The sequence below is a fragment of the Lepidochelys kempii genome, chromosome 12 (genome assembly GCF_965140265.1).
Source record: "Lepidochelys kempii isolate rLepKem1 chromosome 12, rLepKem1.hap2, whole genome shotgun sequence".
Classification (NCBI taxonomy): domain Eukaryota; kingdom Metazoa; phylum Chordata; order Testudines; family Cheloniidae; genus Lepidochelys; species Lepidochelys kempii.
The window spans coordinates 4,923,125-4,948,498 of record NC_133267.1 but is presented as its reverse complement, the minus strand read 5'-3'; the positions used below and the strand labels follow the sequence as shown (position 1 = coordinate 4,948,498).

Sequence of the window (25,374 nt, the reverse complement as noted above, 5' to 3'; positions counted from 1 at the left end):
GGGGCTCAAACACATAGGAACACAGATCCATGCACAAAAATATACAGGCACATAATGGGAAACATGCCTCTGCAAAGGCAGCCACAATCCCCTACACATCCAGATGTCCACACAGCCAAGCACATGTGGTATGCACACCCACAGCCCTGCGCACATGACCGGCACACATTGCCGTGCAAAGACATGTACACACAGTATGCACACACAAACCTGTGCACATAGGGCGTGCACACACAGCCACCCACGGGCGGCATGCTGGGCACACACAGGCATGCACAAACCGCGATGCACCCACAGTATGACACTGTGCATGGAGCGAGTTACATTCACAAAGAGTGAAAAATGTCAAGAGCAGGAGCTGCCTCCCCCTCCCCCCCGACATCCTGAGTGTGTCTGCAGTAACACAATGAGCCCCTGAGGAGCTGTGAGTGGAATCACTGAAGGAAACTGCTGGCTGTGCTTCCTCTCTTCAGCCCAGCCCTGTCCTCTGAACCCTGCACACAGCGGCTGGAGCCATGGGCACGTCTGCCGAGCCGGAGGAGGACTCCAGCAGTCGCAGAGGTAATGAGAACTGCGGCTCGAGGGAGGGCAGCGGGGGGCCGCAGGGCTCACGCAGCCCATGCTGGGCCAGTCCCTCTGGGGAGTGATGTGACTCCCTGCACTGGGGTGACCATGGTGAAGCCTGGCTCCAAGTCTGGGGGGGTTCTCAGTCATCTGTCCCTGGCCAGGATCCCTTCATAGCCTGTGGGGTAGTGAGGATGGGGGTAATCCCCTGCCCCTGGCGGGGGTACATCTCCTCTGCCTGCCATCTGGGCATGTTTAGGATCGCTGCCTCTGCCCTGCCCTTGGGAAGAGAGTGATGGAACGGGGCAGGAGGCTCATATGGCAAAGCAGCTATTCCTACAGTGCAGTGTTGAGGCATTAGGCCGGTGCTATTTCAATGCCCCAGGACTGGGGCTCCCCTGGGAAGTGATTCCACAGCCCAGCCAACCCCTCACTGGCAAGCAGCTTTCCTCGGTAGCCAGCCTGCATCTTCCCTTCCCATCACCCCTTTGCCCCTTATCACAGCCCCGCTACCCTGGGACTAACCCCTCTGCAAGCGACGCTCCCACCCAGCAGCAAGCTGCAGCCACTTCTGCCTCGTGTTAGCTGGTTTATCCCAAAGCCCTTTCGCTTTCTCCACAAATCCATCTTTCCTCCTGCCCTTGGGCTGCCGTTCGCCCAGTCTCCTGGGCCTGGTGGTGCCCAGAACCCAGCCCCGTGGAGCCTTGCCCAGGCAGACGCGGGGTGTGGCCGCTGTGTCATAACTACTGACAATCCCAGGGGCCGCTGCGCGGGGGAAGCTGCTGGCGAATGTGGGGCATGGAAATGAGGGGAGAGGCAGCACCGAGTTCGGGGAAGAACCTCAGCCAGCCCTTGGCACGCCCACGGCATTGTCCGTGCCAGGCCAGGAGAGCAGCAGTGCTGAGAGAGGGCAGGTGCCAGGCAGTGGCCCCAGTTGGGTCTGCATTGCTACGCAGAGCAGGGCAGTAGGACCTGGGGAGGGCTGCTCTGGTTCACAGACGCAGTCTGAGACAGGCGCACAGAACCAGGGTTGTTAGGAGACTGAAGAGACACCCGGGGCCATGCGACCTCCAACATCCATCTGGGCCTGTTCAGGGAACCCCATTTCACCCCCCACTGTATCTGGAGCAGCGTTCAGGGCACTCCTCGTTCCTAGCTCACCTGAGCTCCCTCTCCCCAGCACAGGTGCTCAGGGGAGAGGCTGTAACCCGGCTGCTGGGGAAGCAGCGGTGGGCAATGCCCAGGGGAGGGGCAGGCTCAGTGCCCAGTGAGTAGGACTGGACTGACCCCAGACTGCTGCGTTCCCTGCTTGGTCACTAAGTCCCTGCCAGCTGCGGCTGTATCTTTCCTGCTGAGTCACTGCCTTGCTCACAGGCCCCTATCAGCAGCTCCCAGGCAGCAAACCCATGGCATGGGGCACCTCCAAACTCCGTGCAGCCATCCCACTGGGAGCTCTGGGGCAGCCAGGAAGGGGGCAGCCTCGTGGGGCTGTGTGGAGTAGGGCCCTGCACACAGGCAGGCTGAGGGACACTTGACAACTCTGTCTGGCTGTCCCCGTGTGTATGTGTCCATCCCTCAGTCCCCGTGTGTCTGTTCCCCATATCCCCTAGGGTGTGCCTGTCCACGTGTGTGTCTGTCTGTCCACATCCCTTACTGTGCTTCTGGCTGTCCGTATGCTCACTTTTCTAGGATTTTATTATGTCTCTCACCATGGTGGCAGCTGAGCGCTCGTTTGTCCCCACATCCTCATGTGTCTGCCTGTCTGTCCCTGTCCCCATGTCCGTGTGTGCATGCAGGCATGTGTACATTCACACCCTGCTTCCTGTACCTCCGTCCTCTGGAAGCAGCTGGAGTGGAAATGCTCTTCCTGTCTGCGAAGGAGACGCTGCCTCCGGTTTGTTTTCTTAACTGATAACATTGCCCCTAGATGAGGAATGGCCAGAAGCGGAGAAGGCGGAGAAGTTAGCAAGAGGCGCTGCTTTGAAATGGGCCTCGGCGGTGTTTTACCGCCCGGACAAGTTGGAGGGTCTGGGACACTACCGGAGCCGGGAGGCCCAGCGAAACAGCTCGATCCAATCCCGGCTAAAGGTGGGTGCTCATTGCAGGGGGCCCTAGGCCCAGAGAGGTTAGGCCTCCTGTGACCTGGGATTCCTTGCCCCAGGGGAGTGTATGCCATTTTCTAACACTTAGTCCATTCGAAACTGGAGCCATTTCAAAGCAGGAAAACATGTCAGGACACTGCTCAGCTTTCCCAGAACCGAGCCCAGGGCTTTTTCTAGTTCTTTCAGGCAATTTGCCTTTAGACTAAGAGTGTGAGAAATTGTGGGCATAAAGTCAGAGGCATTTTTGGAAGGAGCCGGGACTCTCCGGCTGGAACTGCTCCAGCCATACCAACGGCAGGCTGCAGGGATAGCACTGAACTGGGGAAACGACCACGTCTGTCCCAAATCACAATGAACACGACAGAGCAGAGCCCAAGGCTTTCGGATCACATGCCCATCTGGCCACAGGTGCCAACTTTCATTGGTGCTGGTGGGTGCTCGCACCCCCCTGCCCCAGCCCCAACTCTGCCCCTATTGGACCCCCTCCCCAAATCCGTGCCCCGGCCCGCCTCTTCCCCCAGCGCACCAGGTTCCCCCTCCTCCCCCCTTCCTCCCAGGCTTGCCGCGCGGAACAGCTGTTTCACGGCGCAAGTGCTGGGAGGGAGGGGGGAGAAGCAGGACCCAGGGGCGCGCTCAGAGGCAGAGGCGGAGGTGGAGGTGAGCTGGGGCGGGGGCGGGGAGCTGCCGGTGGGTGCTCAGGGCTGGAGCACCCACGGAGTCGGCGCCTGTGCAGGTGGCCAGAGACTTGTCTCACTGGCCTGTGAGCAAAAGTTTTCAATGTAAAAAAAAAAAAAAAGGGGGGGGGGGGGGGCTGCTGACTGACCAATAAGCGTCGCTCCCATCACCAGCATGAGCGGAGACCCAAGCTCCATTCCTGGGCCCGTGCCGAGGCAGCGGGGGTCACAGCAGCTCCTGCGCTGGGGCAGCGGGTGAGGGGGATGCCGAGCCGCGTGGGCATCTCCGGGGGCTGTAGCTGCTGTTCTTCGCTCTGCTCAGAGATGATCTCCCAGTCGGACAGGGGGAGGGCTGGACGCAGAGCAGCCGGCTCGGACCGGTCTCGCCCCGGGGAAATCCCGGGTGTCTGTCTGTGTTCATAAAGATGCTCCGGGGCCAAAGGGAGCAGAGCTGGGGAGAGCAGCTGCTGGCTGTTGTCACAAGGCAGGGTGGGACATGAGGGCGAGGGGGTGACCTGCCTGGTGGGGAAGAAGGGGGCGCGTGGGCTGTGGTCACTGTGGGACCTGAGCACCGAAGGGAGAGAAGGCGGCTCCCCACAGGAGTTTGTGGCCCAGAGCAGCAGCAGCCTCAGTGTGTGTGGGGGGGTGCTCCCGGAGAGCCATTCCCACCTCCATTTCCATCTGTGCCCCATGGCCGGGTGGAGAATCTGCTCTGGTCAAACCAAGAAACATAGGAGGATCCCAGGGAGAGCGAGGCGGGGGCTTGTCCCCAGCTCACGTCTAAATCCCAGAAGCCATGTGGAAGCGTGGGTATGGACCAGGGGGGATTGCTGGATGCTGCCACGGCACAGCAAACTCCCCCGGGGCCACGGCGGCTGTGGCTGAGACATGCCACTAATGATTAACATCCGAAGGGGACAGCCTGCTCCCTGGCCCCCCAAATCATCTTTCCCCACGCCTACACGTCCCCCCCCACGGACATACCCCTCCCACGCAGTACCGCAACCACCCACCCCTCCCCCAATATTACACCGACGCCCACCTGCCCCACCCCCAGTATTGCACCCGCCCTCTCCCCTGGTATCACCCCCACCCGCCCCTCCCTCGGTATTACACCCTCCCCGCCCTCCAGTGTTATTACACTCCCTGTGCCAACCTGCCCCTCCCCCAGTATTTTGGTATCACCCCCAACCCCTCCCTGCCTCACCCACCCCTCCTCCGGTATTACCCCCGCAGCCACCCACCCCCTCCTGGTATTGCACTGACCCTCTCTGTGCCAACCCACCCCTCCCCCAGTATTATGCCCACCGACCCCACACCCGCTGCCCCACCAGTATTACTCCCATGCTCCCCACACCCACATTATCCTCCCTCTACCAGTTGGCATCAAGAAGTCCCTAGATCAGAGAGTAATTATGGGTTAGCAGGGGTCTGGAGGGTTGTGTAGGGTGAGGTTAGAGGAGTGGGGGGGTCTGGAGGGGCTGTGTATGGTGGAGTTAGGAGAGTGATGGGTCTGGAGGGGCGGTGTAGGGTGGGGTTGGAGGAGGGGGATCTGGAGGGCCTGTGTAGGGTGAGGTTAGAGGAGTGGGGGGGTCTGGAGGGGCTGTGTAGGGTGGGGTTAGGGGAGTGATGGGGCTGTGTAGGGTGGGGTTAGGGGAGTGATGGGGCTGTGTAGGGTGGGGCTGGGGAAGTGATGGATCTGGAAGGGCTGTGTCGGGGGGGTTCGGGGATTGGGGGAGGGGCTGTGTAGGGTGGGGCTGGGGAAGTGATGGATCTGGAAGCGCTGTGTCGGGGGGGGTCGGGGATTGGGGGAGGGGCTGTGTAGGGTGGGGCTGGGGAAGTGATGGGTCTGTGTAGGGTGGGGCTGGGGAAGTGATGGATCTGGAAGGGCTGTGTCGGGGGCGGGTTCAGGGAGTGGGGGAGGGGCTGTGTAGGATGGGGCTGGGGAAGTGATGGATCTGGAAGGGCTGTGTCGGGGGGGTTCGGGTATTGGGGGAGGGTCTGTGTAGGGTGGGGTTAGGGGAGTGATGGGTCTGGAGGGGCTGTGTAGGGTGGGGTTGGAGGAGGGGGATCTGGAGGGCCTGTGTAGGGTGAGGTTAGAGGAGTGGGGGGGTCTGGAGGGGCTGTGTAGGGTGGGGTTAGGAGAGTGATGGGGCTGTGTAGGGTGGGGCTGGGGAAGTGATGGATCTGGAAGCGCTGTGTCGGGGGGGTTCAGGGAGTGGGGGAGGGGCTGTGTAGGGTGGGGTTAGGGAAGTGGGGGAGGTCTGGAGGGGCTGTGTGTAGGGTGGGGCTGGGGGAGCAATGTGGGGGTGGGTAGGTTCTCCCCAGACCTGTGGGGCTGGGCATTGCTCACCATCCCTGCCCTCTGTGTTGCCAGTCGACCGTGCAGTCCCACCTGGAGGGGGTGAGCTCGGGGCTGGAGCAGCTGCGCTCAGCGGCTGGGGACATGCGGAGCGTACGCCGGGACCTTTGCGCCGTGCGATGGCACCTGCTGGGCAGTGCCGAGGGCTTCCAGAGGCTGGCGCCGCTGCGGGCTGTGGTGACGGAGCACGCGCAGATGGCTGCCGTCATGCGGGCGCTGCCCCAGCTCTCCTCAGGTAAGGGGCACCGAGCCAGGCCTCAGCGTGCCCTGGTGTGTGATACGGCCCCTGCGCGGGGCGCTGGGCCTGGGTGCCCGGTGGGCACGGAGCCCCGCAGCTGGCTGAAGGAGCCAGGTCCTGGGGGCGCTGTCAGGCAAGGGGCTGGAGGTAAGGCCCAGCCCTGCACCTAACTGCAAGAGCACCCGGCGTGGGTGGATGCTGCTCACGCTGCTGCCTCACCGAGGGCATCCCCAGCCCCGAGGTCCCAGGGCGCCGCAGAGTCACCCCATAACGGCGTAAGCCTGGCTATGCCCCCGTAGCCACGTGGTCCCCAGCAGACGGAGCCCGTTGGCTGGGAGAGGGGCGTGGGCACAGCGGGGGCCTGCCGGGTGCACATCATGCTCCCGCAGAGCCCCAGGCCATGAGGGAGCAGTCTGGGCTCTTTTGGCCAAGCACGTCCTGGGAGCGCAGCTGCCTGTCTGGCGACAGTAGGACCCAGGCTTTCTAGCCAGGAGCTCCCTGCTCAGGGACTGCCAGTCCTGTCCTGTGCCCACCCCACCCTGGACAATGGGGTGAGCAACTGCCCAGCGTGGTGCCAGGCACAGGCAGGCAGCTAACACTGCCTGTGGGGGGCCGCAGGAGGAGGTTTCTAGGGGGCCTGCTCAGAAGGTCTCTCTCCCCCTCGCCTGCGCTGAGCGTGGGAGCCCGTGTTCCCAGCGCTGCGCCCTGCTGCTGTCCGTGCAGGGCAGCTCAGGATCTGGCTCCCACAGGGTCCAGGCTGTTGGATGTCTCCTCTCCACGCAGTACACGAGCTCCTTGCCCAGTCCCTCCATCTCCTCCAAGGCCAGCAGCTCCTGGAGGCCCACGCCGGGCTCATGGCGCTGGAGCGCCTGCGGGACGACATCTCCTCCCAGCTGCACTGCAGCAGCAGCCTCCCGAACGACCAGGCCCTGGGCGTGGTGGAGTCCTTCTTCGGGGGCCTGCAGGAGCTGAGCGACGCACTGGCCCAGCAGCTGTGGCGCGTCGTGGGCGGCAGTGTGAGGCTGGTGCAGGAGGACCCAGCCCTCTTCGTCTCTGCCGTGCGGATCATTGAGAGAGAAGAGAGCGTCGATGATGCCCTGCTGCTGGGACCCCGCACCCACCGCTTCCCTGCCCCTGGGCGCCCCAAAGCCTGGAGGCAGCGGTTCTACCAGGTCATGCAGGAGACCATCGCTGCTGCCCACTTCAAGGCCGCTCACGGGGACGTGAAGGGCCCGGGACTGGGCCGGCACCTGGCCGCGCTGCAGAGTGACATCCTTGCGGAGCTGCGTGTGGTGAAAGACCTGATGGTGCAGTGCTGCCCACCTCACTACGACATCCTCAGCATCTGTACCCGCATGTACCACCAGGGCCTCTCCGACCACCTGCAGGACATCCTCAGCAGGGACCTGGACAAACAAGAGATCTTCATGCTCCTCAGCTGGGTTCTGCATGTGTACCACAGGTCAGTGCCGGGCAGGGGGTGGGGGAGCTCGGGGTGTGTGTGAGGAGCCCGGGGCTGGCATGGAGGGGGGGGTGCGCACACCCGTGGATGTTTGATTTGGAAGTCCGATTTGGAAGTCGTCCATCTGCCTGGAGCACATGGTGTTATTCACTGGCTCCCCTTGTTCCTCCCCGCAGCCCGGAAATGATGGGTCACCCAGACCTTCTCCCCGAGGTGGACGTGTCTACTCTGGAGCCCCTGGTGTCCCCAGAGGTGGTGGAGCAGATGGAGAGGAAATATGTGGCGAAAGTCAAGGTGAGTGAGCTAGGGAGGATGCGGTAGCAAGCATCCCACGCAGGCCTGGAGTTGCCCATTTCGGAGAAGGGGTGGTGAGGGCCCAGCAAAACCTGTGTGTGTGTCTCTCTCTCTCTCTCTCTCTCTCTCTCTCTCTCTCTCTCTCACACACACACACACACACACACACACACACACACACACACACACACACACACACACACACACACACACACACACACACACACACACACACACACACACACACACACACACAGAGTGCTGTGTGCTCTGCTGGGCCCCTCCTCCCCTGTTCATTCGCCCTCTGCCCCGTGGCAAGCTCCCTGCAGTGGCAGGGCCAGGAAGAGCCCATTCCACTGCCCCCCGGTTCCGATGGAACAAGTGGACCAGGTTTGTTAATATCCAGTATTAGACAGCGTTACACAAGGCTCGGGGTCTCGTACCCAGAGACCTCGGCCTGCTTGGTCCCATGGCAAACACAGCATTAACAGCCTTTGTAACCCTCGGTTAAAGATACAGACAAGAAGGAAAGGTGTAAAGATGGGAATAACTGTCCTTCCGGGGCAACGAGCAGAAGTTAGTAGAGACGGGCTGGAGCTGTTGCTGCTGCTGGTAAAGTCCGATCCTGTTTGCTAGAAGACAAAGCAAAACACACAAAAGGGGAGAGGACAGAACAGCAAAGAGAAAATGCAGCATCTATCTCTGGTGCCGATTCTCACTGGTAGCCTCGCTGCTGGAGAAACACAGGCTCAGCCCACGGCTGCTCAGCCACTCCGAGAGCTGGCAAGCTTGTACCAGCGTCGGGCTGTTCAGGGCATTGCTTTTAACTGCCTCTCTGGTTCCAGGCTAACAGCAGTGTTGCAAAATATACAGTGTCGGCCGGCTAAGCCGGACTCTTATTGGACAGAAGGGAAAAGGAGAGAGGTAGGGAAGAGGAAAGACAAGAGGGAAGGAAAAGGACAACTTGAGGAAGGGGGTGACAAAGTCTCACCTCCCAGCTGGTGTTTGGGATTGATCGGGGTCCTTCTCTCTGGCCCGGTCAGGTCAGGACCTCTGGCACAATGATGTCACGATGGATCCCGGGGGCCCAGGAGATGGCGGGGTGGCGGCCATGATGGTGAAGCCCGCTCCCTCCATTTCTTTCAGTTTGCCAGCTTCCCCCCAGCATCTTCCTGAGGCCCCCAAGGGAGCAGTGGGTGGAACAGCCCAGTCCCTCGTTATTTTGTCCACTAATTAGGCTTTGTTTCCGACAAGCCCATTTTGGTTAATTGATTATGCGGGTCTCTTGTTTACCAGGCCTGAGCACGACACAGGCCTTGAGTTCTATGAGCCGGGCACTTGGGTTGGGCTGAGTCGGGCTCCGGCTCGCTTTCGCACCTTTCCCCATCACCACAAGTTGTTACGGGTCCTTGTGACCCTTCAGGAGGGTTCTGCTCAGCTCCCACTTAAGGCAAACGTGGGGTTTCCCCAACAGCTCTCACTGCTGAGAGTTTTCCTCCTTAGCCTCCACCATGGCCTCTTCCCCAGCTGCCCCCCAGCGGGCACAGCCCCTCTGTCACTGCAGCCGGGCCCTGCTCCTGAGCTGCTTCTCTGCCCTGCGCGCCCTGCCACCCCGCAGCCTCACTCCCGAGGCTGGAGCGACTGAGGGGGAACAGAGACAAACGCTGCTGCCCCCTGAGCCACGCCAGCTAACGAGCATGCCCCTGACATTGCCCGCCCTGTGCCCGCTCCCTCAGCACCACGTCGGCGGGATGCCTTCCTTTCCCAGCACGTGGTGGTGCTGCCTGGAGAGACAGCCCTACCCGCCGGCCTGAGCCATCCTCTCATCTCTCCTGCTGTGCTCCATCCCCTGGCTTCCCCCATGGGCACCGGCCCCTGTGGTGGGAGATACTCTGGTGTTCCACTTGAGCAAATAATCCCAAATGTTCAGCCCTACCCCTGACGGGGCAGCCCAGTCTGCAGCCCCATCTCACTGCGCACATGTGTTTGTCGTGCGGCTCAGCTTTAAACCTAAGCCCCGCATTTGCAGTCTCAGCAGAAGGGCGGTCTGTGGCCACCCCGGGGCATTTAGAGCTGCCGCAGCAGAGCAGGGGCCCGGCGTCCCGTCTCACCTCTTCGTCCTCCCGTCGGGCAGGCCAGCGTGACTGAGTGGATGAGGCGCACGCTGGAGGTGGAGTTCAAGGAGTGGTTCAGAGAGGAGGAACCAGAAATGGATCATCTCGGCTTCTTCCAGTCGGCCCTGCCTGTCATCGTCATGCAGGTGGGTGGGGCAGGGTGGGGCTGGGAGTGCTCTGTGATGGGATTGGGCGGGCATCAGGGCTGGGAATGCCCTGTGAGGGGCAGGGCCAGGGCCAGGGCCAGGCAGAGCGGGGCTGGGAGGCTCTTTGAAGGGGTTGGGCATGACATCGGGGCTGGGAATGCCCTGTAAGGGGATGGGCAAGAGGGCTGGGAGTGCCCTGTGAGGGGACAGGCAGGGCGGGGGGGCTGGGAGTGCTCTGTGAGGGGGTTGGGCAAGGGGGCTGGGAGTGCCCTGTGAGGGGACGGGCAGGGCGGGGGGGCTGGGAGTGCTCTGTGAGGGGGTTGGGCAAGGGGGCTGGGAGTGCCCTGTGAGGGGACGGGCAGGGCGGGGGGGCTGGGAGTGCTCTGTGAGGGGGTTGGGCAAGAGGGCTGGGAGTGCCCTGTGAGGGGACAGGCAGGGCGGGGGGGCTGGGAGTGCTCTGTGAGGGGGTTGGGCAAGGGGGCTGGGAGTGCCCTGTGAGGGGACGGGCAGGGCGGGGGGGCTGGGAGTGCTCTGTGAGGGGGTTGGGCATGGCATCGGGGCTGGGAATACCCTGTGAAGGGCAGGGCCAGGCAGGGCGGGACAGCTGGCAGTGTCCTGTGAGGGGGCCGGGCGGGGCAGGGCACAGGGCTGGGAGTGCCCTGTGAGGGGGTTGGGCAGGGCATTGGGGCTGGGAATGCCCTGTGAGAGCAGGGCCAGGCAGGGCAGGGGAGCTGGCAGTGCCCTGTGAGGGGGCAGAGGAGGGAAAGAGGGCTGGCCGTGCCCTGTGAGGGGGCCAGGCAGGGTGGGGCAGGGGGCTAGGAGTGCTCTGTGAGGCGGTCGGGCAGGGAATTGGGGCTGGGAGTGCCCTGTGAGGAGACAGGCCAGGCAGGGGGGCTAGGAGTGCCCTGTGAGGGGGCTGAGGAGGGCAAGGGGACTGGCAGTGCCCTGCGAGGAGCTGGGCAGGGCAGGGGGTGCTGCAGACCCTGGTCATGGCTGCCCCCAGCCGTGGCCATTACCCGAGCGCTCTCGGCACGTCGGGCTTTCCGCCTGCAGAGCTCTTTCTGTGCCTCGGGTCTGTATTGCTAGGGGTCACCTGGAACCCTGGGGCACCTGCTCCTCCGTCCGTGCCCTAGACCTTGCACTGGGCTGGCCTGGTTCTGGGCTCCCCGGAGGACCTGCCTTTCCCGCCGTGCATGGAGGGGTCAAGTCCTGCCGCTCCTGCAGTGATTGGGCTGGGGGTTCTCCCCTGCAGTAGCTGGGGTGTGCTGGGCTAGGGAGGTTGCCCTCACGGCTTCTCAGATCCCTGGAGGATCTGAGCTGCACCAACCTACCCTGCTCTGGGAGGGTCACGTGGGCTTGGGAGCACTGCCAGTGTGGCCAGGCTGCCAAGGGAAGGTTACCAGAGCGCTGGTCACTCTGCCCTGGCAGCCTCTCCCAGTGCAACGCCCCTGCGCTGCCCCACGGCCTGCTTTGGGGGCGGAGGGGAGCAGGGCAGCGAGTGAAGGCCCTGCACAGGCACCCTGGCGCCTTCCCCCAAGACATTGCCATCTAGCTCAGGGCATGCTCCTGGGGGCAGCATAGGCACCAGGGAGCGGAAGGTGGAGAGACAGAGAGAAGCAAGAGCCAGGCTCCAAGGAGGGTAAGGTGGTGAGTGAGCCTGGCCTGAGAGCATAGGGGGCAGCTGTGGGGTCCAGAGCCACGTTCCCCGCTCCCCACCCCTTGGCAGGGGCACATGCTGCTTAGTCTCACCCCTGAATGTACCATGATGGCTCCATCTCCCCTGGGCCCCGCTGATGCCAGGGGAGCCCACGCCAGGTCCCTTGCCTGGCTCCCACCAGCTGTCCTCTGGCACTGGAACTGCCGGCAAATCCCCAGAGAGCCGAGTGGGGTCCTGCCCTCTGCCCTGCCTGGCACTGGGGCAGCACAGGGGCGAGGCCTGCCAGCCCGGAGCTGGGGGCCAAGGCCCCCAGCCTCACTGAGCAAGCAGCACCGGAGCCCCGGCCAGGGATGTGGGGGGAGCCTGCGGACAAGGCAGTGACCCCACATCCTGCTCTCCCTGCCCAGATGCTGGATGAGAATATCCGGGTGGCGTCCCAGGTCACGGGCTCTCTGCAGCAGAAGATTTATGCTATGGCCATGGACGAGCTGGAGGCCTTTCTGATCAGGTCAGTGGTGTCCTTGGGGTGCCCCCTGCTTCCTGAGGCCTGCCTTCCAGGACAGGATGGCAAAGGCTGGCGGAATCCCATGCCGCCCATCTCAGGGGGACCGGACAGGCCAGCGTATTGCGGCCTGTTGGAGCGCTGGGCCGTTCCGGGGTCAGGCATCCAGGGGCTGGGACCCCCTTTGGATCCTGTCCCCAGCTGACGGTCTTCACTGAGTGCTCCTTTCCTGGGTACTCAGCCCACGTCCCCCCAGCCTCGCGCCATGGCTCCTAAGGACCCTTCCCCGGCTACCCCTCCGCAGCCCCTCGCTCTCCAAGGGCCTTACAGCCCTGGGAGGGGATTAGCTGGCTCTTAGGATCCTACCACCAGCTGTCTGCTCAGGCGCTGCTCTCATTGGCCTCCTCCTACAGGTGCCACAGCAGGGACGGCCAGGCTGCTGCGTGGGAGAGGGTCAAGGGAGCCCTAGGTGTGCCCCATGGCATGCCCTGCCCCCTGCATGGGTGCATGGTGCAGGGTGAGGCTGGGAATGAGGAAATGTGACCCACGCAGTAGCTGGATACGTGCGCCCCCCATCCCTGGCTCCCTGGGCTGCATCCTGCAGGGAGGCAGAGTTACCTGGCGACTGCTCAGCAGCGCTTGCTCCAGCTGATGCAGGATCGGGGCCCTGTGCCCCAGCCTGCCCAGCCCCTGCCCTGGGACACTCCGCACCAGGAGTTTCCAGACATCAGCACCACAGAGGCTGGAATGCCCAGGCTGAGCATGTGCCAAGCCATGCAATGCCCAACGGGCGCCAGGGTGATCTGCCCAGCCACTGGGCTCTGTGCAGGGCTCAGAGCCCGTTTCAGAGCCTCGCCCACCCAGGGAAGCCCGGGCCTCCCAGAAGCTGCTGCCAGGGGCAGAGGGCTCCCATGGAGAGAGTCCCCGGTGCCCTCCAGCTCCATGGCCGGTCCCCTCTCTGCCAGCCCTCACAGTCCCATGTGCTGTGTCCTAGGCTGCGAGAGGCCCTGGGGGAGTGCGGGAAGGAGCACCAGAAGGACCGAGCCAGGCCCAAGCATTACATCTCCTACCTGCTGGCTGTGCTCAACAACAACATGGCGCTGAGGTAACCTGGCAGGGGACTGGCAGCTCTTTCCCTACGACCCAAATCCGCTCCCCTCCCACTGCTTCCCCAGAGCACATGGCCCCCACACTGGGCACAGACCCCAGTCACTGCTACCCCAGAGCCCCCACCCCCAAGGACACGAGACCCACCATTTCCTCAGAGTCCCTGCACTCCCATATTGGCTCTGACCCCTTCCCCAGAGCCCATATCCCCCCGATTAGGCCTGATTCCCTGCCCTCCACTCCCTGTTCCCCAGAGCTTTCCCCCACCCTTCCTCAGAGCCCATGCTTCCCTTCTCCCAGGCCGTCTGCCCCAGCTGACCATCCCTCAGCTCCTTCTTTCTCCTTCCAGCTCTTCCATCTCCACTTTGCACCCTGGCAGTGCATCTCTTGCCAAGCCCACTGAAATCCCCTCTTCCCTGAAGACTGCGCTGGACCGGACCCAGAAGAAGGCCTGCCGGCTGCTGCTGGAGGAGCTGCTGCTGGATTTGCAGGTACGCACATCTAAGAGGGGCTGCAGGGCTCCTGGAGCCGGGAATAGAGTAGGGCCAAGAACCGAGTCCCTGCAGGACCCTTCTGGAGACACCCCGCTAGACGACGATTCCCCGTTTACAGCTCCATTTGGATTTAACCAGTTTTCAACCCGTTTAACGTGGGCCCTGTTAATTTCATATCATTCTAGTTCATTAATCAAAACGTTGTGCGTTACCAAGTCAAACGCCTTACTAAAGTCAAAGTATATGACGTCACCACCATTTCGTCAACCAAACGTGTAACCACCTCAACAAAAGAGATCATTAGCTTTGATAGGATCTATTTTCCGTACACCCATCTTGATTAGTATTAATTACGTTTCCCTCCTTTCATTCTTTACCGAGGCCTGTATCAGCTGCTCTATTATCTTGCCTAGGAATTGATGTCAGACTAAAGCTACCCAGGGCAGCCAGTTCACCCCTTTAAAAATGAGCACAGCTGTCACTTTCGTCCAGTCTTCTGGAACGTCCCCACTGCTCCAAACTTATTGAAAACCAACATTAATGTGTTGACCCATAGACCCGGCTAGGCTAGGCTACACTGTGAGGAGAGGCACAGTCAACCAAGACAAAAGGGATCGTTTAAAATTTTTCGGACTTTACAAGGGAAAACTCCCATATTGTACCAGGAGCATAAATAATATCGACTATTGCAGAGACTTACTACTTATACCGATAAAGCACAGGGTACCCATTCATCAACCGCTGTGAGCTTGTACACGCTCTGCCGTTAGTACCAAATCCATTGTTGTCAACAAGAACAAAAGGGATTTCTTACCAATAGACTGTGTCACTTCAGAGAAGAATCAGCTTTTCCTCTCCTTGGCTGTAAGGCCAGCTCCACTCTTGCTGTCCTGTTCTTTGCTTCTCTTCGGCTTGAAGTGCTCCTTAGAGTTGATATTGCCGTGGCTGGGCCTCTTTCCACTGCGTTTATCCACAGGCGGGGTTTCTTCCCCTCGGGGGCCCTTTTGAACTACATCCATCAACAGATGTTCAAACAGTCCCTCTCTCTGTTCACGTCCTTCAGGTGTCTTGTGGGTGGGCTTCTTGTTCACTGCTTCTAGGACCTGTTTGCATGTAGCACAGCTTTCCGATCAGTCCCCTTTTCCGCCAGTTCCACTTCCTTTCGGTTTCCCTTGACACTCTCTCTCCCGTGTGTCCGGAGATCCTAGCTCACGAACCCACCTCCCCGCTTCAGGAGCGTCCGCTGACGAACCCGCCTCCCCGCTCCACCGGCGTCCGCTCACGAACCCGCCTCCCCACTCCACCGGCGTCCGCTCACGAACCCGCCTCCCCGCTCCACCGGCGTCCGCTCACGAACCCGCCTCCCCACTCCACCGGCGTCCGCTCACGAACCCGCCTCCCCGCTCCAGCGGCGTCCGCTCACAAACCCGCCTCCCCGCTCCAGCGGCGTCCGCTCACGAACCCGCCTCCCCGCTCCAGCCGGCGTCCGCTCACGAACCCGCCTCCCCGCTCCACCGGCGTCCGCTCACGAACCCGCCTCCCCGCTCCAGCGGCGTCCGCTCACGAACCCGCCTCCCCGCTCCACCGGCGTCCGCTCACGAACCCGCCTCACCCGCTCCACCGGCGTCCGCTCACTGAACCCGCCTCCCCGCTCCACCGGCGTCTCGCTCACGAACCCGCCTCCCCGCTCCACCGGCGTCCGCTCACGAACCCGCCTCCCCACTCCACCGGCGTCCGCTCACGAACCCGCCTCCCCGCTCAGCGGCGTCCGCTCACGAACCCGCCTCCCCGCTCCACCGGCGTCCGCTCACGAACCCGCCTCCCCGCTCCACCGGCGTCCGCTCACGAACCCGCCTCCCCGCTCCAGGAGCGTCCGCTCACGAACCCGCCTCCCCGCTCCACCGGCGTCCGCTCACGAACCCGCCTCCCCGCTCCACCGGCGTCCGCTCACGAACCCGCCTCCCCACTCCACCGGCGGTCCGCTTCACGAACCCGCCTCCCCGCTCCACCGGCGTCCGCTCACGAACCCGCCGCCCCGCTCCACCGGCGTCCGCTCACGAACCCGCCGCCCCGCTCCACCGGCGTCCGCTGACGAACCCGCCTCCCCGCTCCACCGGCATCCGCTCACGAACCCGCCTCCCCGCTCCACCGGGCGTCCGCTCACGAACCCGCCTCCCCGCTCCAGCGGCGTCCGCTCACGAACCCACCTCCCCGCTCCAGGAGCGTCCGCTGACGAACCCGCCTCCCCGCTCCACCGGCGTCCGCTCACGAACCCGCCGCCCCGCTCCACCGGCGTCCGCTGACGAACCCGCCTCCCCGCTCCACCGGCATCCGCTCACGAACCCGCCTCCCCGCTCCACCGGCGTCCGCTGACGAACCCGCCTCCCCGCTCCACCGGCATCCGCTCACGAACCCGCCTCCCCGCTCCACCGGCGTCCGCTGACGAACCCGCCTCCCCGCTCCACCGGCGTCCGCTCACGAACCCCGCCTCCCCGCTCCACCGGCGTCCGCTCACGAACCCGCCTCCCCGCTCCAGCGGCGTCCGCTCACGAACCCGCCTCCCCGCTCCAGGAGCGTCCGCTGACGAACCCGCCTCCCCGCTCCACCGGCGTCCGCCTCACGAACCCGCCGCCCCGCTCCACCGGCGTCCGCTGACGAACCCCGCCTCCCCGCTCCAACCGGCATCCGCTCACGAACCCGCCTCCCCGCTCCACCGGCGTCCGCTCACGAACCCGCCTCCCCGCTCCAGCGGCGTCCGCTCACGAACCCACCTCCCCGCTCCAGGAGCGTCCGCTGACGAACCCGCCTCCCCGCTCCACCGGCATCCGCACGCGCTATCTCAGAGTGCCTCCCCACTCCACCGGCGTCCGCTCACGAACCCGCCGCCCCGCTCCACCGGCATCCGCTGACGAACCCGCCTCCCCCACTCCACCGGCATCCGCTCACGAACCCGCCTCCCCGCTCCACCGGCGTCCGCTCACGAACCCGCCGCCCCGCTCCACCGGCGTCCGCTCACGAACCCGCCGCCCCGCTCCACCGGCATCCGCTGACGAACCCGCCTCCCCGCTCCACCGGCATCCGCTCACGAACCCGCCTCCCCGCTCCACCGGCATCCGCTCACGAACCCGCCTCCCCGCTCCACCGGCGTCCGCTCACGAACCGCCTCCCCGCTCCAGCGGCGTCCGCTCACGAACCCGCCTCCCCGCTCCACCGGCGTCCGCTGACGAACCCGCCTCCCCGCTCCACCGGCGTCCGCTAACGAACCCGCCTCCCCGCTCCACCGGCATCCGCTCACGTACCCGCTGCCCCGTTCCACCGGCGTCCGCTCACGAACCCGCTGCCCCGCTCCACCGGCATCCGCTGACGAACCCGCCTCCCCACTCCACCGGCGTCCGCTCACGAACCCGCCTCCCCGCTCCACCGGCGTCCGCTCACGAACCCGCCTCCCCACTCCACCGGCGTCCGCTCACGAACCCGCCTCCCCGCTCCACCGGCGTCCGCTCACGTACCCGCCTCCCCGCTCCAGCGGCGTCCGCTCACGAACCCGCCTCCCCGCTCCAGGAGCGTCCGCTCACGAACCCCGCCTCCCCGCTCCACCGGCGTCCGCTCACTTACCCGCCTCCCCACTCCACCGGCGTCCGCTCACTTACCCGCCTCCCCACTCCACCGGCGTCCGCTCACGAACCCGCCTCCCCGCTCCACCGGCGTCCGCTCACGAACCCGCCTCCCCGCTCCACCGGCGTCCGCTCACGAACCCGCCTCCCCGCTCCACCGGCGTCCGCTCACGTACCCGCCTCCCCGCTCCAGCGGCGTCCGCTCACGAACCCACCTCCCCGCTCCAGGAGCGTCCGCTGACCGAACCCGCCCTCCCCACTCCACCGGCATCCGCTCACGAACCCGCCTCCCCACTCCACCGGCGTCCGCTCACGAACCCGCCGCCCCGCTCCACCGGCATCCGCTGACGAACCCGCCTCCCCACTCCACCGGCATCCGCTCACGAACCCCGCCTCCCCGCTCCACCGGCGTCCGCTCACGAACCCGCCTCCCCGCTCCACCGGCGTCCGCTCACGAACCCACCGCCCCGCTCCACCGGCGTCCGCTCACGAACCCGCCGCCCCGCTCCACCGGCGTCCGCTGACGAACCCGCCTCCCCGCTCACCGGCATCCGCTCACGAACCCGCCTCCCCGCTCCACCGGCATCCGCTCACGAACCCGCCTCCCCGCTCCACGGCGTCCGCTCACGAACCCGCCTCCCCGCTCCAGCGGCGTCCGCTCACGAACCCGCCTCCCCGCTCCACCGGCATCCGCTGACGAACCCGCCTCCCCGCTCCACCGGCATCCGCTAACGAACCCGCCTCCCCGCTCCACCGGCATCCGCTCACGAACCCCGCCTCCCCGCTCCACCGGCATCCGCTCACGAACCCGCCTCCCCGCTCCACCGGCGTCCGCTCACGTACCCGCCTCCCCGCTCCACCGGCGTCCGCTCGCTCACGTACCCGCCTCCCCGCTCCAGCGGCGTCCGCTCACGTACCCCCCGCCCCGCTCCACCGGCGTCCGCTCACAGCACTAACTATTTTTTTCTGATTCTTCTGACCTGAAACCTTTCCCTCTTTCCTCCATCTCTCGTCCCAGCTCCCTGCTCTTGCTCTCCTTTTATTTTCTCCCCTCCCCTCCTACACAGGATCCGGTTCACCCGCTAGCCCAGCAGCGCAGTTCTTCTCCTTCTGTAACAGCTTTTTCCAGCTGACCCTTTGGATGGATTCCAAGCCCCCTCCCCAGCTTGAGCCGCCCTCTCCTTGGCTGTCTCTTTCCCCAGGCCAGTATTCGGTCCTGCTGCTCCACAGCTGCTAGTGCAAGGGGTGAGGGTTACTACACTAACAAGCTCCTCAGCCAGCTCTTTAAAACTCTTGGATGCAAGTTATCCGGACCTGCTGATTTAAAAATACCCGTCTTTAGTAGCTGCTGTTTAACACCCCACTGAGATACTAGTGGAATGGGAGCGAGCAGATCTGGCTGGGCTTGTAGCCTCCGCCTGACACCATGTGTGTGCGTGTATGTTTCAGCCCCTGACCGTGCAGCTGCCATCCCGCAAGTGGCTGCCTGGGGCCCAGCTGGTGAACAGCATGTGCGAGGTGATCGACAAGTACATGAGAGACTTCTCCCACGTCCGGAAACCCATCTTCACGGTACGTGGCTTGCTCCCCTTCGGCGGGTGCATGCTGAGCCCTGGGAAGGGGCATGGTGCCGAGCATGCCCCCTGCACACTGGGGAGCTCCAGGAGGCATGGTGCCTCCCACTGGGACTGCACCCTCTGCATTGGGCCTGTGCCCGTGGGTGGGGGGGGGATAACAGGGATGGGAGCAGGGCCAGTGGGACCCAGGAGGCTGACGGAGAGGAGCTGGCCTTTTGGGGGGTCAGAGCAGTTGGATCCGAGGTTTTCAGGCTGGAGCTGTCCCTCTGCGGGGACCGGATGAGGTAGAACATTCCTGCGCCCTGGCTCCTTTCCAAGAAGCAGGTGACACTGGAGACAGGAGCTCTCTGCAGGCAGGAGCAGCCGTGGCACAAGGGGTGGCCCCCAAAGGATGGGCTGGGGAGCCAGGACTGCCCCCCACCCTCAGACCCTGCCCCCCACTGGCATGGGTAACAGGCAGCACAGCCCAGCCCAGCCACGGGGAAGAGAGCAGGGCTGGAGAGTGAGAGCAAGGGGGCTGGGGGGGAGCAGGGCGGGGCTGGAGCAAGGAGGGGAGAAATCGGGGGCGGGGGGCAGCGCTGGAATAACCCACCCCAGCTGTTCCTTCCTGGCCCCAGCTCTCCCCCACCCCCCGGCCTCCCCAAATGCAGGCGAGGATGCTGTCCATAACCTTCGGGAGGCCTGCTGGGCTCCTGGGCTGTCCCAGCGGACAGGGTGTCGCACCTGCCTTGGGGAGATGCCCGGGGGTGGGGGGGTGGTCATATTTTAGTGGACTAGCTTCTGGACATGAGAGAGACGAGCTCTCGAGCTCCCCAGGGCTCTTCAGCTTTGGGAGACCGCTCGGTTCACTGCCGGGAGACGCCCCCCCGGCGCTCAGCCACCCGTTCCCTTCCCGAATCACACCCCCGAGTCAGTGCCACCCCTGGGGGGACCTACATATTCCTCCCCCCTCCTGTCGGGATCACCCTGCAGATTCTTGCCTCCTCCCGTAGGCCACCTAGCCACGCTACCGTAGACATGTAGCCCTTCCACTCCCCCCCGGAGCCGGCCCACCCGTCCTCGTCACACTCCCTCCAGTCCGCCCGCGGAGATGCCTAGGACGGAGCATGCTGCTGCTGGTGCTGCCGAGCAGTGCCAGGGGCTGCAGTGGCTCCCTGCCCTGGGTTGCCCTGTTGCCCTGCAGGAATCCCACTCACTCCACATTATTCTCCTGTCTCGTTGCTGCTGGTTACAGTTGCCCCCAGGTCTCCCCGCTCCCCCCCCCCCCCCCGCGTAGCCACAGCAAATGGCTTCGTGTCTCACTGTCTCCCGCTCTCCTCTCCTGCCGGGGTCTAGTTCCTGTTGGCCGAGAGCGAGCACCTGGTCATGAATCACTACGTGCGGGCGCTCATGGAGAAGAAGATGGTGTGCCGGAGCGCTGAGGAGCGGAGCCAGCTCTCCACCCGGCTGCACCAGGATGCCTGCCAGCTGAGGGAGCTTTTCCACAACCTGGTGAGAGAAGCTGCATCCCCAGAGACACAAGGTCAGGCTTGCGGGTCGGTATCGCCGGTGGGTGGTCACGGCGGCCGGCTGAGGTGGAGTCAGACGGAAATGTTTCAGTCACACGGGGGCAAGGGAGAGGGAATTATCTGCTCCCCCCCCAGTGGCAATTCATAGTCATTCACGCTGGCAGTGGGTGATTATGGGGCCAGGGAAAGCTGTGTGAGAACAACTCTTGCCTGGTGGATCTAGGACGGGGTGGGCAAACTATGGCCTGTGGGCTGGATCCGGCCCACCAGCCATTTTAATCCGGCCATCGAGCTCCCACTGGAGAGCAGGGTCTGGGGCTTGCCCTGCTCTGGCACTCCAGCCGGGGAGCAGGGTTGTGGTCCACTCCGCATGGCTCCCGGAAGCAGCAGCTACGGGGCTCCGCTCTGCGCGCTGCCCCTGCCCCAAGCGCCGCCCCCACATCTTCCATTGGCCGGGAATCACAGCCAATGGGAGCTGCAGGAGCGGCACCTGCGGATGGGGCAGCACGCAGAGCTGCCTGTCTGTGCCTCCGCATAGGAGCCAGAGAACAGACATGCTGCCAATGCCAGGAGCCACTTGAGGTAAGCGCCGCCCGGAGCCTCCCCCCACACCTCACCCCCGGCCCCAGCCCTGATCCCCCTCCCGCCCTCACAAACCCCTCGATCCCAGGCTGGAGCACCCTCCTGCACCCCAAACCTCTCATCCCCAGCCCCATCCCCAGCCAGATCTCTCACCTCCCCACGCCCCAAACCACCCCCCCAGTCCTGATCCCTGTCCCAGCCTGCAAAACCCCTTGGTCCCAGCCCCGAGCACACTTCTGCACCCCAAACCCCTCATCTCCATCCCCACCCGCAGCCGGAGCCTGCACCCCTTCCTGCACCCCAACCCTCTGCCCCAGGCCTGATTCCCCTCCTGCCCTCCAAACCCCTCAGTTCCAGCCCGGAGCACCTTCCTACACCCCAAACTCCTCAAATACACAAAGTAACACAGCTTCAGCAGGAGAGCTTGAGACAGCCCTGCTCCAGACTATCCCATAGCCCACTGGATAGGGCACTCCTGCAACCTGGTAGACCCCAGTTCAAACCCATCCTGGGGGAACTGAAACTGGATCTCCCATGTGCTAGGGGAGCATGCTACCCACTGGGCTTAAGCTGATAGGGCGGCCTCCGGCTACCTCCTCCTCGGCTGTTTTCTGATACGAGTCCTCCTTTCCTTTTGCCTTTTATCAAAATGCCTGAAATCAAAACCAGTTTTTCTCATTGGGTCAAAACGTTGCCTTTTGACATACCTGGAACCTTTCAATTGGTTCAGTTCGGTCAAAACTCTTCAGTGTCCATGACACAGATTCACGAATCCAAAGCGACATTGTTCAGCAGCTAACCATTTTTGGAGGCGTTGACTCACCTTGCCCCTCTCAACGCTAGGCTGAGCCAAGTGCTGGCTGCGGGAGGTTGGATCACCCCTCTCTTAGGCCTGGGAGGGTCAGGCATGGGCACATCAGCCCAGAGGGCTCTCTGTGGCCCAAGCATGGAGGACACACACTGAGTTGCACCCACGGGCGTCGGGCCTGGTTGCTGAGGGTGTCTGGTGAGTTCTCTCCGGCTGGTGCTGCGGGCCAGCATGCCAGCACACTGCTGCCGTACGGCTCCCTGGGGCGGTGCTTTGTGTCTGGCCGGCGCTTAATGCGCCCTGTGCTGGCTGGTTCCTTCCCGCAGGGCCTGGCCGAGAGCGAGCAGGACCCTCGAGGTGATATTCGCCCTCCAGGAGCTCATCCGCCTCCAAGACCCGGCCTTGCTCAGCCTGGAGGTCCTGGGATTTATGACGAAGTACCCAGATATCAGGTAGCAAACCCAGCGCAGCGAGAAAGGCCCGTTACACTGGGGCTGCCATGGGGGGTCCTGCTCTGCCAGTAGGGGGAGCTGCCTTCACACAGGCTGTCTCCAGTGTAAGCCTGAACCCCCACCCCATGGCACACGTCTGAAGGACCTTTCCAGTGGTATTTGCAATCCTGTTCATCCGCGAGAGCCACAGGGGCAGGGCCGGGCTCGCCTGTGGGCAGCACAGAGAAGAGAGTCACCAAGTCAGAGTGGCACAGACTGACAGAGAAATGCTCTGGCTCCTGGGGAGGTGGTTTTCACAAGAGTTTTGTTTTATTTCCAAATGTTGAACTTTAGGGCTTCCCACCCCCTTTTGTTGATTTTGGCCGCGGAGCGAAATAAATAAATGACTGATGGCCGGGGAGGGGCGGAGGTGGAGCCCACCCTCTTGTTCCTTGTGCTACACTCTGACTTTTCCAGCGAAGAGGGCGGTTTGAAACTCCCAGCACGGCAGAACAAAAAATGTAGGGAAAAATAAGAAAAGAAAAGACGTTTCCCTGAAGAGTCCCCACTCCTGCTTTCATTCGCTTGTGCTCAAGGGCCACAGGGCTGAAAGGAGAGAAACAAAATGGCCAACATTTGATACTCAAAATCAGCCCAAACCAGAACATATGGAAGAAAAGATAAAGGGGTTTTTTGCTTTTGAAAAAAGTCTATTATTTAGTGACAAATGCTTGAGCTTTGGTTTGTGGCTTTGCTGGCCGGGCACTTCTCAGCCTGCCACAACACAAAAGACGTAGAACGAGGACGCAGCCGCATGACTAGGGCCTTACCAAATTGATGGTTCATTTTGGTAAATCTCATGGTCATAGCATTTAAAACTCTTGAATTTCCTGGTTTGAGATATTGAAATAGTAAATTTCACTGGTGTTTGTAACCGTGGGGGTCCGGACCCATGGGTCCGGACCCAAAAGAGGGTCACGTGGGGGGTTGCAAGGCAAGTGTGTGTGTGTGGGGGGGTTGCAGTGTTGCCATCTTTACTTCTGTGCTACCTTCAGAACTGGGCAGCTGGAGCGAGGCAGCTGCTGGCAGAAACCCAGCTCTGAAGGCAGCACCGTTGCCAGCAGCAGCAGAGAAGTAAGATGGCAATACCGCAGCCCCCCTACAATCAGGGCCAGATTTATACCTATGCGGCCCCTAGGCACAGCATCTTCAGTGCCCTGCCCCCCCCCACTGACCTTCGTGTTTTCCATAAAAACGGAAACTTTTAACCACTTTTAACTTTTAGGCACTCCTAGAATGCTGGTGGCCCTAGGCACGTGCCTACTGTGCCTAATTGGAAATCCGGCCCTGCCTACAATAGCTGGAGTTCATGGGGAAGACCAGATTTCATGGTCCATGACACGTTTTTCACGGCCGTGAATTTTGTAGGTCCCTGCACAGGACACCTGCAGGAAACAGATGATACTGTGGTGTTCTCCCGTCAGTGCAGTACGCTTCACTCCAGGCTCTGCAGCACGCGGTCAGTCACTTCAGGGGGACCTCAGAGGTGTGCGAGGTGCCGGCCCCTCTGGGCTTGAGAGGAGATCCCACGTGTGAGCAGCATTCGAGAGCCGAGAAGGTAGCAAGAGGTAAAGGGTTCGGTGTCTCAGTCTCTGGTTTCCTGTTCCCCACAGTGACGAGCAGTCTCCATCCTGCTGGATCTGCGGGGCGATGTCTCCAAGGAGGTCCGGAACGTGGTGTTGGAAATGATGGCGCAGAATCCTCAGTCCCTGCCCGAAAACTACCAGCCCATCTTCAGCAACATCCTGGTCCCGGCTCCGGAGCTCCCCTTCTGCCTTCGCAAGGGCAAGTGTGCCTGAGACACGCACGCTGTAGCCCGGCTGTCTGCAGCCTGCCCTGGCCAGCGTTGTCTCCGAATGACGGACCTCTGAGAGGCCCTGGGTGGGACTGGGCAGAAGCCCCATCTGGGCTCCGGAAACGGGGCAGGGAAAGCCTGGGCATCAGCCCTGCTATGCAGGGAGGAGACGGGAGGCTTCCGCACCCAGTTCCCACTGGCTGACACCTTGGCACCTGCTTTGCTGGCCCAGGGAGCCCCTCAGCCCACTGAGCCCCCGGCACCCTAACCGTGGGTGGGCTAAACCACCAGATTCAGCTCTGCCCATTCGGTCTCCAGGCCTCTGCTCTGTGCTGCTTCCCAGCTGCCCCCTCTGCTCAGCCCTCCCAGCGTATGTGCAGCCCAGAGCCTGCGGAGGGGACAGGCCAGCTAAGGCTGGTAGCTTCACATGGTGGGATCACGGTGGTGGTGAGCAGAAAGGGAATTTCCCCAGGATTCCTTCCCCAGGTCCAGCCACAAGCACTTCCTCCCCGCCCCTCCCCACTCCCATGCCCTTCGCGTGCCCAGGGCAGGATGTTACCACGTGGTGCCAGAGGCCAGCTGAGAGCACGGCTTGACAGGTTTCTGACTGGGCTGGGCAGAATTCAGCTAGTGGTTCATCATTTTGATGGAGAACATTGATGTTTAAGCATTTTTTGTATTTTGATCTATTTAAATGTTCACAGCAGAATCCATGGAGGGTCAGATAATGGAGGCATCAGACAATAATTATTTAGCGACAAGAGGACGTTCAGATTCCCCAAGTTAAAGCTTTAATGCCGTTTTAACATGAACTGCCAACATCCCATGTCAGAATATACACAGTAAAGACCCTTTGATCAAACTCAAAGATGAACTTCAGCCGCGTTGTTCTTCCTTTGCCAGTCGGTACAGTTTGATGATTATCGAGGGAAATGTTTTTCATTGGGGGGAGGGTGCAGTGAAATCAATGTGTACTGACATTTCCCAGTACTTATCGATTCCTTCCCGGCCTAGTTATAACACAGACAAATCCAAACTCTCTTGCAACTAGAGTTGCCAACTTTGTAATATATAAATCACACACTCCAGCCGGAGTGCCGGAACCTCCCCTGCCCCGCCTCTGCCCTCCTCTTTCCCCCCAAGGCCCCACCTCCCATTCACTCCTCTTCCCCCGTCCTATTCCCTGCCCGGGATCATAGGAATTGCAGTAATCAGAGCCAAGTGCAGAGTTTGGATGATCCATCCTGAAATAGGCAGTGTCCAGAATACGCGCTATCTCAGAG

General features: G+C 62.6%; 1 protein-coding gene across 1 annotated transcript; it reads left to right on the top strand.

The window, feature by feature from the left end:
• Window positions 1-1,254: 1,254 nt before the first annotated feature.
• EXOC3L1 (exocyst complex component 3 like 1) lies at window positions 1,255-25,352 on the top strand. The gene is given in 16 exon segments (XM_073307258.1): window positions 1,255-1,497; window position 1,593; window positions 2,492-2,652; window positions 5,718-5,937; window positions 6,724-7,402; window positions 7,579-7,696; window positions 9,831-9,956; window positions 12,021-12,121; window positions 13,110-13,220; window positions 13,572-13,713; window positions 18,780-18,902; window positions 20,243-20,398; window positions 22,132-22,152; window positions 22,154-22,257; window positions 22,714-22,724; window positions 23,920-25,352. Coding segments are annotated over 16 exon segments (2,394 nt in total). The 5' UTR covers window positions 1,255-1,353; the 3' UTR covers window positions 24,096-25,352.
• Window positions 25,353-25,374: the final 22 nt, after the last annotated feature.